At 40.5% G+C, this 14,848-nt stretch overlaps 1 protein-coding gene across 2 annotated transcripts in view; it reads left to right on the top strand.

Annotated features, from left to right (window-relative positions):
- The window catches only part of LOC132830139 (potassium voltage-gated channel subfamily KQT member 4-like), a 633,387-nt gene that overhangs the window by 443,720 nt on the left and 174,819 nt on the right, over window positions 1-14,848 (top strand). For both annotated transcript variants that reach the window (XM_060847647.1, XM_060847648.1), the window contains exon 3: window positions 1,576-1,702. In XM_060847647.1, the coding sequence (XP_060703630.1) occupies window positions 1,576-1,702 (127 nt within the window). The remainder of the gene's footprint in view (window positions 1-1,575; window positions 1,703-14,848) is intronic.

The raw sequence follows: 14,848 nt of genomic DNA, 5'->3' as shown, positions 1-14,848 counted from the left end.
CCTGGCTAAAAGTAAATTTGCCAAAGCCCGAGTCACTTTCCTGGGTCATGCTATTGGACATGGACAAGTGGCCCATGGGATGCAAAAACCAAGGTAACTAGGGAGCTTCCCATATCATTGACAAAAAGAGCAGTACTATGGTTCCTGGGATTGAGTGGAATTTATTGAAAATTTGTACCAAATTTTAGCAATGTGGCTTCTCCACTCACTGAATTAATAAAGAAAGGTAAGAAGCTTCAGTGGACAGCAGACTGTCAGAAGGCATTTGGCAATCTGAAAGCTGTGTTAACCACTGCTCCAGTATCAGCCATATCTTATCAAGCAAAGCCATGTCGGTGCTGTGCTCTTACAGGAAGATGATGAGAAGATAGAAAGACCTACTGGGTATTTCTCCAGGAAACTGAACATTCATCAGCAGAAATATTCGACAGTTAAGAAGGAGACTTTGAGCTTGGTGTTGGCGTTACAACATTTCAATGTTTATGTTACCAGTCATGTATCTGAGACAATCGTATACACTGATCATTGAAGTTTGTGGAGAAATTTAAGGACAAAACTGACAGACTGTTTTTATTGTTACAGCCATTCAATTTGAAAATTATGCATGTGGCAGGATGAGGAAACATGATTGCCAAAGCATTGTCGAGACTTGAATGAGAAACAGGTGTTCGGTGGCAGGAGTAAAACTGACGGAAACAAATGTAGCAGTGCACGTTTGCATGACTATTGTCAATGTAATCTATTTGTGTGTGTGGAGTACAACTGTTTAAGGTTAAGGGGTTTTAAAATGAAGCTATCTTTGGACATTGATGGTTTTTGTTTAAGGGGGGGGAGGTGTGTGGATGCTGCTTCATTAACAAGGTTATGCTGTCCTTGACTTTTTTGTCAGAGCAGCCATGAATGCAGCAATTCTAAAAGGTCTAGGTTTGAAGCGTTTTCGGGCCAATTTGAGTATAACTAACAGGTACTGCCTCAAGCAAAAGACTTTCAAGTTTAAAAAAAAACCTCTTGTACAATGAAAAGGGAGTGGTCAGTTCTCCCAGCTCAGCTTTTCTCTGGTTTGGTTGGGTTTTAGCAGTCTGGCTGTTCACTGAAAGCAGTTTGAGGCTTCTGGTCCAAGGAACAGCTACATGGAAGAAGGTGTTTCATGCTGAATCCCTCTGCCATCTCTCTCTCTCTCCTGTAAGACCCTGTGTTTGGTTTTACCTTTTTTTACCAAGGAGTGTTTATGGGGATTGTTGCAGAAATTTGGAACAGCATCATTAAGTTGGGATAGTCTTTTGGGTTTTCAGATAGATTAAGTTATTCTATATTCTGTTCTCTTTTGTTTATGTTTTATTTGGTAATAATGCAAATAAATTCTGTTTTGTTTAATGCTAAGTGGTTGAGCCAGCTGCATCACTCCTGGAATATTCAGTCTGCACCTGTTTAAAACAATGAGCAAAGTTAGGATCCAGGCTCCTTTCTTGAAATGTTCTGAAAAGGGCCTGACCTAGTCCATGACAACCTTAACCACAAGTTTAGAGTTGAGAAACTCAGTACTAATGCTACATGTTTAATTTGTCCTGTCTACAGGAATTCCTAATGATCATTGTATTTGGAATGGAGTATGTGGTCCGAATTTGGGCAGCTGGCTGCTGTTGCCGGTACAGAGGATTGCAGGGGAGGCTCCGATTTGCTCGAAAGCCATTCTGTGTAATCGGTAAGAACCACTAGATTGTATGACATCCTTGGGAAAAAAAAATCTGGATCCCAGCAAACATAAATTATATTAATGAAATAGAGAGCATATTTCTTCTGTTAGGCCCTGGTCCATAGCTGACTGTTCTCCGGCATTTTAAGTGCTCATCCAGATGCTTCTTAAATGTTACGAGAGTACCTGCCTCCACCACCTTTTCAGGCAGCAAGTGCTATATTTCCACCAAGCTCTGAAAATTGGTTTTCTTGGATCTCCTTTAACCACGTAGTCTTCACCTTAAACACATCCCCTCTGGTCTTAGACACGTCTGTCGTGGGGAAAATATTCTCATGATCTACCCTGTCTATGCATCTCATAATTTTGTATACTTCAATCAGAAAAGCCCCACCCCTCAGCCTCGTGTGCTCCAAGCAAGACAACCCAGTCTATTCTATCTTTCCTTATAACTGAGACTTCTCATTCCAGGTAACGTCCTGGTGAATCTCCTCTGCATCCTCCCCAGTGCAATCTCGTCCTTCCGATAGTGTACCAACCAGAACTGTACACAGTATTCCATTTATGGTCTAAGCAATGTTTTAAGTTGTAACAAGACTGCCTAACTCTTATATTCCATACTCTGGCTAATGAGGACAAACATCCCATATGCCTTCTTCACCACCCTGTCTGCATGTCATGACAACTTCAGGAATCTATGGATTTGTATACCAAGGTTCTTTTGTTCCTCCCTAAGGACCTGCCATTCATTGTACATAACCTTCCCTTATTAGACGTCCCAAAATGTATCATCTCACACTTATCAGGATTAAATTCTAACTGCCATTATTATGCCCAATTTACCAGCTGATTAATATCAGACTATAGGCTGAGACCATCCTCCACATTATCATCACCATCCAACTTTCGTGGCATTTGCAAACTGAATAAATTGTACCTGCTACATTCACATCCAACTTATTAATGTACATAACAAACAGCAAGGTTCACAGCACTGATGTCTGTGGTACATCATTAGCCATAGGCTTCCAGTTATAAGAACAATCCTCCACCGTGATCCTTTGCCTCCTATTTGTTAGCCAATTTTGGATCCCGTGGGCTCTTACTTTTTGGACCAGCCTTCCATGTGAGACCTTGTCAAAGACCTTATTGAAGTCCACGTAGACCACATCAACTGCCCTACCCTCATCAAAATTCAATTAATTGAGATAGGCCCCTCTGACAAATCCATGCTGACTATGCACAATCAATCACTGCCTTTCTAAGTGTTGCTTAATTTGTCTCTCAGAATTTTTTTCAATTATTTCCTTACCACTGATGTAAGGGTAGAGGGAGATTTACTCTGTATCTAATCCTGGACTTTCCCTGAGTCTGTTTGATTGGGAACGTACAGAGATAATCTGATTTTGAATAAGAATAAGCATCATCAAATTTTAAGATATATCTGGACTAGTAGCTAATGCAGTTCAATGAGCATGATGGGTGATTGGCATTTGATGGTCTGAGATGTGATATGGAAAACCTGTAATCTTATGAAGAATGCAAGTTCAAGGGCCAACCGACAGACCATTAAATTGGTAAGATTATCAGGGAAAGTGGGAAAATGGGAAGCAATTTTAACCATGAAATAATGTTTTTGGAAAGATTTTAGAAATGATAATGTAGGACAAAATTAATAGTTAATAGAACACATTTAGGTTAATTAACGGGTGCAGCATGAATTTGTTGAAGGCAAATTGTTGTTAACCAACTTGATTGAGTTTTGATATATCAAAGGAATTTGGTGGAATTGCGTAGCTTATGTGTATATATGGATTCCAAAAGATGTTTGACAAAGTCTCATCAGCCTTGTCATCAAAGTTGAAGACTTTGGAATAAAAGGGACAGTGGCAGCATAATTATAAAATTGGAAACTGACACAAAACTGAATGGTGGAACAGTATTTTCTTAACTAGTTCAAAATGTAAAATGTGGTTCTCAGGGCATGATATGAAATCAGTGCTTTTTCCAGATACATCATTGACCTACACTTCTGGGCACAATTTGAAATTTGCTGACTACACCAAACTTGGAAACACAGTGAACTCTGAGAATGACTGTGAAAGACTTTAAGCAGACATATGCTAGTTGAATGGGTGGACAGGTAGCGGTTTAAATCCAACGCAGGAAAGTGGAAAGCAAAATATTTTGGTCAGAAAAGTGATGTGAGGCAATATAAACTAAAAAAAATGATTCAATAAAGTATGCAGGAGCAGGTTATTGAAGATAGTGAAAGTTTATAGAAAGGCATGCAGATCACAGTAGAGGCATAGGGCTTGATTTTCCCCTCTACAGCAGCTCAGAATTGAATCAAGCAGAATAGATTACTGTGATTATTTAAAATTTGCTATTCTTGCATTTGTCCTGATGAGTGCAAGATGGAATGTGTCAGCATCATGGCTCCCTCTTCAGCAATATTTTAATAATTATTCCTGGAACTGATGAAGCTTTAGAACATCTGTTTAGGAGCTCTCTCCCTATAGATAACTTGAAACAATTGTAAAGCTCAACAAAGACTGGGACGATGTCAATCTATATTGAATTAGCTGATTACAGCTACAACTGCAGGAGTGGGTATCATGGATCTCTTCCTGATCACCATTCACTGTTGTGAAGTGAGGACGGGATTGTATTTGGCTAGAGTGCTGCCACCTTTTCTTGTTGAGGCTTCAACTTGGTTATTTTGTGTATGCAACAACTGTACAACTATATACTGCTGTCAGTCAGCATTTACTGGAGAGCAAATTGAGAATTATTCATTTTAAAATGTGAAAATACGGCAGTTATACAGAATACAGCAGGCTCATCAACTTCTAACTTCAATTGATTGGTCAGCACTTAATATCACAGTTACACAATCCACAAATCATCCTACTTCTGTCCAGGATGTAAAACAGCTTCAAGCAGAAAATTGAAAGTCCTGAGCAGCAGCAGTAAAGTTAAAAAGGCATCTTGATCATAATGTTATCCAAACTGAAAAATTAGATTCTGGTGACAGGTTTTAAGAATTGGTTTTAAGAATTTTTAAAATATTTATAATAGTTCTACACTAAGTTCCGAATGGGATTTCTATTATTTGCCATCCTCCCCAGATCTCTCTTCCACACTTCATATTCCATCAGCTCTAATGGAGAGAGGGCGTGCCTTCTAGTTTTACTATTAATTTTAGCCACAAGTTTGTATTTACCTCAGCACCTGAAAGTGTCCAGTTCGTATTTTCATCATTGACCTCTAGAGTATTTTTCACATTTGGTTTCCAAATTCCACGACTTCTCTGCTGTTAAAACTAGATCAGTCCACTAACTACATTAAAATCAGTTGCTTAAGGTTTAAGGTAACCATGTACAGTTAAATGTCTATCTCCCACTTGTGCTGTTAGTTGTTCAATGTATGATGTCCCACTTATCCTGAAGGCTGTTGAGTTAAATTTTGCATTGTAGTTCCTGGTCAGAAATTCATTATCATTGTCCATTACTTTTAGATTATTATTGATCTACAATTTCATCACTATTATTACCCTGCTACCAATTCTCTATAATGCCTGACTCTTCATTTGCACGAAAAAGCTCCAATTTTACATCTGCTATTATTCTACTTTCTTATAGTTTCTCTACAAGCTTACTCTCTACTTTCAGCTTCTAGGTCTAGGGCTTATGTTATTCAAAATGAGGGTTGAGATCATAGTTTTTTTTAAAGCAGTTTATTTAAAAGCCACAGATTAGAAATGGTAGATTAAATACTATTAGAAAAATTATCATATTTTAATCTATGTTGAAAATTTATCAACATATTTAGGTGTTCGCTGGGACATTTGGAGAAGGGGGTAGTTAATATCAATCTCTGATGATGATGGCCTCCAAAGTATCAGCGATTTCAAGGGAGCCCTTCTTGCAATTTCAGCTGAAGTTATGTGGAAGCCCACATCCAGGTCTCCTCCTCTTCCCATGCTCTGTGTTCTTTTCACCAATGTTAATGAGTGGTTATATATGGTTAGAGAACACTAGATATCATGGAGATTTACAAAATTGTATAAGGGGGAAGGTGGGGTGCAAGGGACTGTGAGAAAATGCATCTTATCATGTTTACTGGGGAGGCGATGGCCAAGTATTACCACTTGAGTATTTATCCAAAACTCAATTAATTTTCTGGATATCCAGGTTCAAAGCCTAACATGGCAGCTAGTAGAACTTGAATTAAATAAAAAAAGTCTGGAATAAATCTACTGATGACCGTGAAACCATTGTTGATTGTTGGTAAAATGCATCTGCCTCACTAATGTACTTCTGAGAAAGCAACCTGCTTAACCTCACCTCGCCTGACTTACATGTGACTTCAGAGCCACAGCAATGTGGTTGACTCTCAGCTGCCCTCTGAAATAACCGAGGAAGTGGTAATGAAGTCTCAACTAAAAAATTAAACCAGACGGGTCACCTGGCATCAATCTAGACACCAGAACCAACAATGACAGCTGTGATGTCCATGCAAAGTCTTCCTTACTAACATCTGAGAATGTGTGCCAAAATTGGGAGAACTGTCTCACAGGATCACACCTTACAGATAATGTCCCAGATACCACCATCACTATCCCTAGATATATATTGTCCCACCATCAGGACAAATCCAGCAAAGGTGGTGACATACAGTTAGGAGGGATTCACCTTGGGATTCCTCAATATTGGCCTCAAACCCCATGACGTTGTATGTCTTAAGGTAAAACATGGTCAAGGAAATCTGTTAATGACCACACACTGTCATCTGTCAGTCAATGATTCAGTACCCCTCCATATTGAACAACACTTTTGAATGAAGGTCTGAGGGTGACAAGGGCATAACATGTACTTTGTGTTGGAGATTTCAATGGCCACTAGCAAGAGTGGTTCAGCAGCAGCAAGAGGAAAAAATATGTTTAATCTCATCTTTACAAGTCTGCTCAGTGCAGATACATCTTTCCATGACTGTATCGATAAGAGTGACCACCAGAGAGTCTTTGTGGTGATGAAGTCCTGCTTTCAAATTGAGAATACACCACATCGGAAATGGGACAAATCTAACAACTCAAACTAAGCAACTTTGAGGCACTTTGGACCATCAACAAGCAGAATTATACTCCAACACAATCTGCAACCTCATGGCCCAGCGGTTCCCTACTCAACCATTACCATCAAGAAGGGGATCAACCTGGTTCAATGGAGAATGCAGAAAGACATTCCAGGAGCAGACCAGATATACCTACAAATGAGGTGTCAACCTGGTGAAGTTCCAAACAGGACTACTTGCATGCCAAACAGCATAAGCAGCAAGTGATAGACAGAGTTAAGTGATCCTAAACTAACGGTCAGATCTGAGTTCTGCAGTCATGAATGGTGATGGACAGTTAAACAACTCACTGGAGGAGGAGGCGTGCCACAAATGTCCCTTTCTCAATGCTGGGGAGATCAGCACATCAGTGCAAAAGAGAAGGCTGAAACATCTGCAACAAAATTCAGCAAGACGTGCCATCCACAAAATCTCATGCCAGTCTTCAGCCATTTCAATTCACTCTACGTAATATCAAGAAATGTTTGGAAGCACAGGATACTGCAAAAGCTATGGGTCCTGAAACTGTGCCCTCAATAGTACTGAAGACTTGTCCAGAAATGTCACAAAGCAGGGCAAATCTAACTGGCCAGTTACTGCCCCATCAGTCTACTCTCGATCATCAGTAGTGTGATGAAAGATGCCAATAACAGTGCAATCACCAGTACCTGCTGAGCAATAATCGACTCACTGACACCCAGTTTGGGCACTGTTAAGGGCCATTCAGCTCCTGACCCATTTTAGCCTTGGTTCAAGCATAAACAAAAGTACGGAAGTCTAGAGTTGAAGTGAGAGTGACAACTCTTGTCGGCAACGCTGCATTCGCATGATTGGGGCATCAAGGAGCTTTGGAAAAACTGGAATCAGTGGGTGTTGGGGACAAACCCTCCACTGCTTGGAGTTATACCTGGCATATAGGAAGATGGCTGAGGTTATTCATCTCAGCTGCAGGATATCTCTGCAGGATTTCCTTGGGGTAGTGTCCTGGGCTCAACCATCTTAAACTATTTCATCAATGATCTTCCCTCCATCATAAGGTCAGAAGTGGGGATTTTGCCAGAGATTGCACAATACTCAACATCAGTTGATATTCCTTAGATACTGAAACTGTCCATGTTCAAATGCAACAATTGAACAGTGTCCTGGCTGGGGCTGACAAGTACCAAGTAACATTCTTACCACACAAATGCCAGGCAATGAACATCTCCAATAACAGATCATCTAATCATCGGCCTTAACAAACAATGGTGCTACCATTACTGAGTCCCCCACTATCAACATCCTAGAGGCTGCCATTGACCAGAAACACAACTGAAGTCACCATGTAAGTACAAGAGCAGATCAGATGCTTGGAATACTGCAGCGACTAACTTACCACCTAACTCCCCAAAACTTTTCCACATTCTACAAGGCATAAATCAGGAATATGATGGAATACTCCCCACTTGTCTAGATGACTGCAGTTCCAACAACACTTAAAAAGCTAGATACCATCCAAGACAAAGCGGCCTGCTTGTTTGGTACTACTTCCACAAGCATCAACTCCCTCCATCACCAATGCTGAGTAGCATTAGTTTATATTACCTACAAAAAGCACTGCAGAAATTCTCTGATGATCCTGAGCACTTTACAAACCTATGGCCACATCAGTCGAGATGGACAATGGAAACAGATACGTGGGAACCTCCAAGCCACTCACTATCCTGACTTGGAAATATTTCTCAGTGTCACTTAGTAAAAATCCTAGAATTCCCTCCATAAGGGCATTGTGGGTCTACAAACATTACGTGGTTGCGGTTCACAAGGCAGCTCGCCACTACCTTCTCAAGGGCAACCATGAATAGACAATAAGTGTTGACCAGCCAGCGAAAAGCACATTCCACAAGTGAATAAATAGAATGGAATGTGTTGATAATCAAGTCCCATACTTCCACCAGCCATACTATTTGTTTGAATATGTTTATTCAATCACCAAAATGATCTCTTTTGTACAGTTTTCCAGAGTAAAACAGACTTTCACCTGGCCTCTTTAATAATCTCAAGATTGTATATTAGTTATAACACTAATTTTATCTTTAAACCATGTAGAAAAACATGAAACATAAAAGTTATAATTCACAACTTGAACTATGTCCCCTTAGTCACAAACACAGACACGTCTGTTGGCCAAGGGCCTGAAAACAAAGGAAAGAATTTGATGACTTCTTAGAGTCCATGAAATTGAGTTGCTGGCAGCTGTGTGCTGACGGAAGATCTTTAGTTTAATTTGACATCAAGCTAGATCTGAGTCTTTGGAAAGTGACGAAGGCCACCTTTTCAAGGTTTATAAGTTAATCAAAATTAATTATATTTGAAAACTTTGTCAGGTTTCCAGAAAATTCTACTAAGAGAGGGGAGAGAGAATTGTTCCCCTGGGTTCCCATCTTCACTTACCACTTATGTCTGTAAAATAGAAAACTAAATCCAGAACTTAACCAGCTTGACAACCATTAACTTAGAGTCCCTAGAATCTTTTCAAAACCAGGTTTTCCAGTAATTAAGTTCCTTAAATTGCATTTCCTTGAACAGTTGCCTGCTTTTTCTCCAAAACATGGGCATATGGGAAAGGTGACTCGAATCTAATCAACCCTTCAAGCCTGTTCCACTATTCAGTGAGTTGGAGTCACAGGTAGACAGAGCTTTTAGTACGCTGTCCTTTGTCATTTAGGGCAATGAGTAGAGAAGTTGGGAAGTTATGTCGCAGTTGGACAGGACATTGGTGAGGCTGCATTTGGAGTATTGTGTTCAGTTTTGGTCACCTTGCTATAGGAAGGATGTTATTAAACTGGAAAGCATGCAGAAGAAATGTACAAGGAAATTGCCAGGACTCAAGGGTCTGAGTTATAGGGAGATGTTGGACAGGGTAAGACCTTTTTTTGGAGCATAGGAGACTGAGGGAGGGAGGGGGGATGGGTGGAATCTTATAGAGGTATATAAGACCATGAGAGACATGAATAGGGTGAATGCATTCAGTCATTTTCCCAGGGTTTAGGAATTGAGGACTAGAGGGCATCAGTTTAAGGTGAGAGGGGAAATAATAAAAGGGGACCTGAGGGGCAACTTTTTTACACAGGTGGTATGCATATGGAATGAGCTGCTAGTAGAAGTGTTTGAAGAGAGTATGTGAACAACATTCAAAAGGCATTTGGAAAATACATGGATAGGAAAGGTTTAGAAGGATATGGGTGAAATGCAGGGGAATGGGGTTAGTGTGGATGGACATTTTGGTCACGTGGACCAGTTTGGGCCAAGGGCCTGCCTCTGTGCTGTAGTACTCTGTGACTCTATGTCTGTCAGGTCATGACTAATTTGTGGCCTAACTCCATACATCTGCCTTCAGCCAATACACGTTAATACCTTACCTTCACAAAAAAAACTATCTCAGAGATAGACTGAGAAATCAAGAAACTAAGAGCAGCAGTCGGCCTTTCAAACTTTCAAACATGACTGTGGCTGATCCTCTGTATTAAAGCCATATCTGTACTCCTTGAAGCCTTGTATTTCCAAAAACAGACAAACATGCAGGATAAGCGGGTGTGAAGATGTTGTGATGGAGTTGGGTTGACAAGGCAGAGTGAAGGGACCGGTGATGCATGTAGCAAGATCCTTGTGAATGTGGAACTGTATTAATGTTTTCTGACTTGGTTAGGGCTTTAATGCATTTACCACACTGAATGCAGGAACCTCACACAACAGTTCTGTTATTGGCCTTCTATAGTGTTCTCTACTTTGTTATGCAGCACTAGATTTCCACTTGCTGAATCATTTTTTAAAAAACCATAGTAGCATTAGCTGGACATCAGAAGACGGCTGAGTAGCTAATGTTGATCCTCTGTTCAAGAAGGGAAATAGGGATAATCCAGGCAACTGGAGACTGGTGACTGTCATTTTGGTGAGAATTCTTAGGGTTAGGATTTACACACATTTGGAAAAAACATGGCCTAAATAGGCACAGTTAACACCACTTTGTGCTGGGCAGGCCATGTTTTACTAACTTGATTGAACTTTTCAAGGAGGTGACAAAGTTGATCAAGGAGGGTACAGCAGGGAATGTTGTCTACATGGAATGTAGTAAGGCTTTCGACAAGATTCCTCATGTTAGGCTCATCCAGAAGATTAAGATGCATAGGATGCATGGTGACTTGGCCATGTGGATTCAGAATTGGCTTGCCCATAGAGGACAGAGGTTAGTGGTGGAGGATTGTTTTCAGGCCAGATGTCCATGACTAGTGGTGTTCTGCAGATATCCTTTCTTGGATCTCTGCTGTTGTGATGAATATAAATGACTTAAATGAACATGTAAATGGGAAGATTAGTAGATTTGCAGATGATAGAAAGATTGGTGGAGTTGTGAATCATGCAAAAGGTTGTCAAAGGAGACAGTGGGAAGAGATCAGTTGGAGATATGGGTGAAGAAATGGTAGATGGAATTTAATCGGGGTAAGTTTGAAGTGCTGCACTTTGGGAGATCAAATATTGAGAAAAACTATACAGTTAATGGTAGGACTCTGAACAATGTTGATGTGCAGAAGGATCTTGGTGTTCAAGTTCACAGATCTCTGAAAGTGGCTAGGCAAGTAGATAAGGTGATAAAGAAGGCATATGGCATGCTTGCCTTTATTGTTCTGAGAATTGAGTGGATGTGTCAGGATGTCATGTTGCAGTTTTATAAGACTTTGGTTAGGCCACATTTAAAGTGTTGTGTTCAGTTCTGGTCACCATATTACAGGGAGGTTTTGGAGAGGTTTACCAGGTTGCTGCCTGGTTTAGAGAGTATGAGCTATAAAGAGAGTCTAGAAAAGCTTGGGTTGTTTTCTCTTGAGTGTCAGAAGCTAAGGGGAGACTTGATAGACTTCTATAAAATTATGGGAAGCATAGATCAGATTGACAATCGAAATCTTTTTTCCAGAGTTGAAATGTTTCATACTAGAGGGCATGCATTTAAGGTGAGATGGGGGAAAGTTCAAAGAAGATGTGAGGGGCAAGTTTTTTTACACAGAATGAGAGGGGTCTGGAATGCACTACTGCAGGGTTGGAGGGTTGAGGCATTTACAATAGTGGCATTTTTAAGGGACATTTAGGTAAGCACGTGAATATGCGAGGAATGGAGCGATATGGACCAATACGGGCAGAAGGGAATCATGTGCGGCTCAACATCATGATCCGTAAGATCCATTCCTGTGCTGTACAGTTCTTTGTTCTATTAACACCCATTGACTGCATCTGACTTATGTTTTAGCTAGTATCACACTATCTCATTCATCAATGAGGCATTTCTTGTATGTAATGATATCTTTACCACATAACTTGTATTTCCCTTCAGTGTTGTTACATACGTCCACCCTTTATTTACCATTAAAACCATTAAACGCTCATTGTTTTCTATACCATTGACGTCCTGTGAAGAATCTGATAGCCCCCACAGTTACTAGAGTATGACTGGAGGAAGTGACAATGCTGTCCACTCCCTGGAACAGTTTCCTGCCTAGACAGATGATATTTAATCCCTCTCAAATTAGGTTATTACTTACCAATTTCCTTTGTTATTCCATTAGCTGGCTATTTCATTGCAGTTAGATTCTTGGACTTGGACTTGGGACCTACTTGGTTAGAAATCATCTTGTTTGAATTTGACCAAGTTGTGGCACATTCCATCCCTTGAGCAATTGTCATTCGGATAATTAAGCAGCATTACTCACTTGTACTCTGATCAACAGTTCTGAAGCAGTCATGCCAAACTTGTCTACACTAACAGGTTAAATGGCCTGTTTCCGCACTGTAGGGATTCTAAGAATAATTATATGCTTTCTCTTTTAGTTTGAAGCTACTTTTAATATTTCTAAGTAATCATAGATGCTAGGTCCATCCCTTGGAATACTTACTTGAATGTATAACAGTGAGAGGTGACCTGATAAAGGTCTTTGAAATGAAGAAGACATTCAATAGAATGAAATTTAAGAGTATGCTTCCACATGTCAGGAGAACTGAACCATAAATATAAGATGCGCACCGATTTTCCTGCTCGGAACTCACTGTCATCATGAGTTGGCAGTGAAGGGAGTGAAGGGTTAAGCTAATAATGCGGTGCCAGCCAAAGGGCTATTTTGTTTTGAATGATAATGATCTCCTTGAGTATTGTTGGAGTTGCACTCATCCAGGCAAATGAAGAGAATTCTATCACACTCCCGAATTCTGTCTTGTAGATGGTGGGAGACAAGAGATGAATTACTTACTGGGGAATTACTAGCCTCTAACCTGTTCTAGACTCAATCTAGAAAGTTAGTATGGTTCAGTTCTGTTAAATCATAACCTTCAAAGTGTTAATAGTGGATTCAGTGATGCCATTGAACATGTAGAAATGATGGTTGGTTCTCTACATTTATATGGCTCGCATGTTATGTTCCACTTATCAGTTCAGTCCTGGATGTAGTCCAGGTCTTTCTGTATTTGGATATGGACTGCTTTAATGTCTGCAGATTCCGCAAATAGTGCTAAACGTTGTGTAATTGTTGATGAATGAACCTACTTCTAACCTTGTGATGGAGGTAAGGTTATTAATGAAGCAGTTGAAGATGGCTGGACCTAGGACATTACCTTAAGGAACTCCTGCAGAGATATCCTGGATTTCTGATGACTGCATCCAGCAGACTATCTTCCTGTGTCTCAGTTATGACTCTGATCAGGGAGAGTTTGCCCCCGAAACTCATTAATTCCAGTTTTGCTTAGGCTCCTTGATGTCACATTCAGTTGAATGTGGACTTGATATCAAGGCGTATCACTCTGGTCTCCCCTCTGACATTCAGCTCTTTTGTCCATGTTTGAACCAAGGCTGTAATGAGGTCAGGAGCTGAGTGGCCCTGACAGAACCCAAACTGTGTGTCACTGAGCTGGTTATTGCTGAGCTGGTGTTACTTGATAACACTGTTGATGACACCTTCCATCACTTTAATGAACATAAAGAGTAGTTTATAGATCGGTAACTGGCCAGGTTGGATTTATTCTGCTTTTTATGTACAGGACATACCTGGATAATTTTCCACATTGACAGGTGGATGCCAGTGTTGTAACTGTACTGGAACAGCTTGGCCAAGGGAGTGGCAGATTCTGGTACATAAGGTCTTCAGTACTGCTGTTTTCATTCAATCACAGGCTGTGGGTATTACTAACCAGGCCAACACATATGGTCCACCTTTACTTGCCCATAGGGCAGTTCAAATTCAACCATGTTGCTTTGTTGAAATGTTATCGGGGCCTGTAACCTTTGCAGTACCCAGTGCTTCCAGCTGTTTCTTGATATCACGTGGAGTGAATCAAATCGGCTGAAACCTGGTATCTGTGATGCTGTGGACCACTGAAGGAGGTCAAGATGAATCATCCACTTGACACTTCTGGCTGAAGATTGCTGTGAAAACTTCAGCCTTATCTTTTGCACTGATGTGCTGGTCTCTTCAATCATTGAGGATAGGGATATTTGTGGAGCCTCCTCTTCCAGTGAGTTGTTTAATTTTACTGTGGAGAAAGTTATGGAGGCGAGGCATAATCAGAGAAATACATATTGATGTCTTGAAAGCAGTCCACAAGGGGAGATGTTGGAGGTCTTAAAAAACATAAAGATGGAAAAATCTCCAGGGCCTGAAGTATATCCTAGGATGTTATGGGAAGTCAGAAGAAATCGTGGGTCCCAAGTAGAGATATTTGCATCATCTGTAGCCAAGAGTGAGGTAATGGAGGGTGGCTAATGTTGTGCCTTCATTTAGGAAAGGCTGTAAGGAGTAGTCTGGGCTCTACGGACTAGTGAGCCTGACATCAGTAGTGGGTAAGTTTTTGGATGGGATTGCCATTTATATAAACAATTTAGAGTCATAGAGATGTACAGAATGGAAACAGACCATTCGGTCCAAACCTTTCATGCCGACCAGATATCCCAATGGGAAGCATGGTTAGTAGATTTGTGGATGACGCCAAAACTGGTGGTATAGTTGACACTGAAGGCTGATATCT

Source organism: Hemiscyllium ocellatum, chromosome 30, assembly GCF_020745735.1.
Source record: "Hemiscyllium ocellatum isolate sHemOce1 chromosome 30, sHemOce1.pat.X.cur, whole genome shotgun sequence".
In the NCBI taxonomy this organism is placed as follows: Eukaryota; Metazoa; Chordata; class Chondrichthyes; order Orectolobiformes; family Hemiscylliidae; genus Hemiscyllium; species Hemiscyllium ocellatum.
The sequence above is the reverse complement of the archived record's forward strand: the minus strand, read 5'-3'. Positions and strand labels throughout refer to the sequence as shown.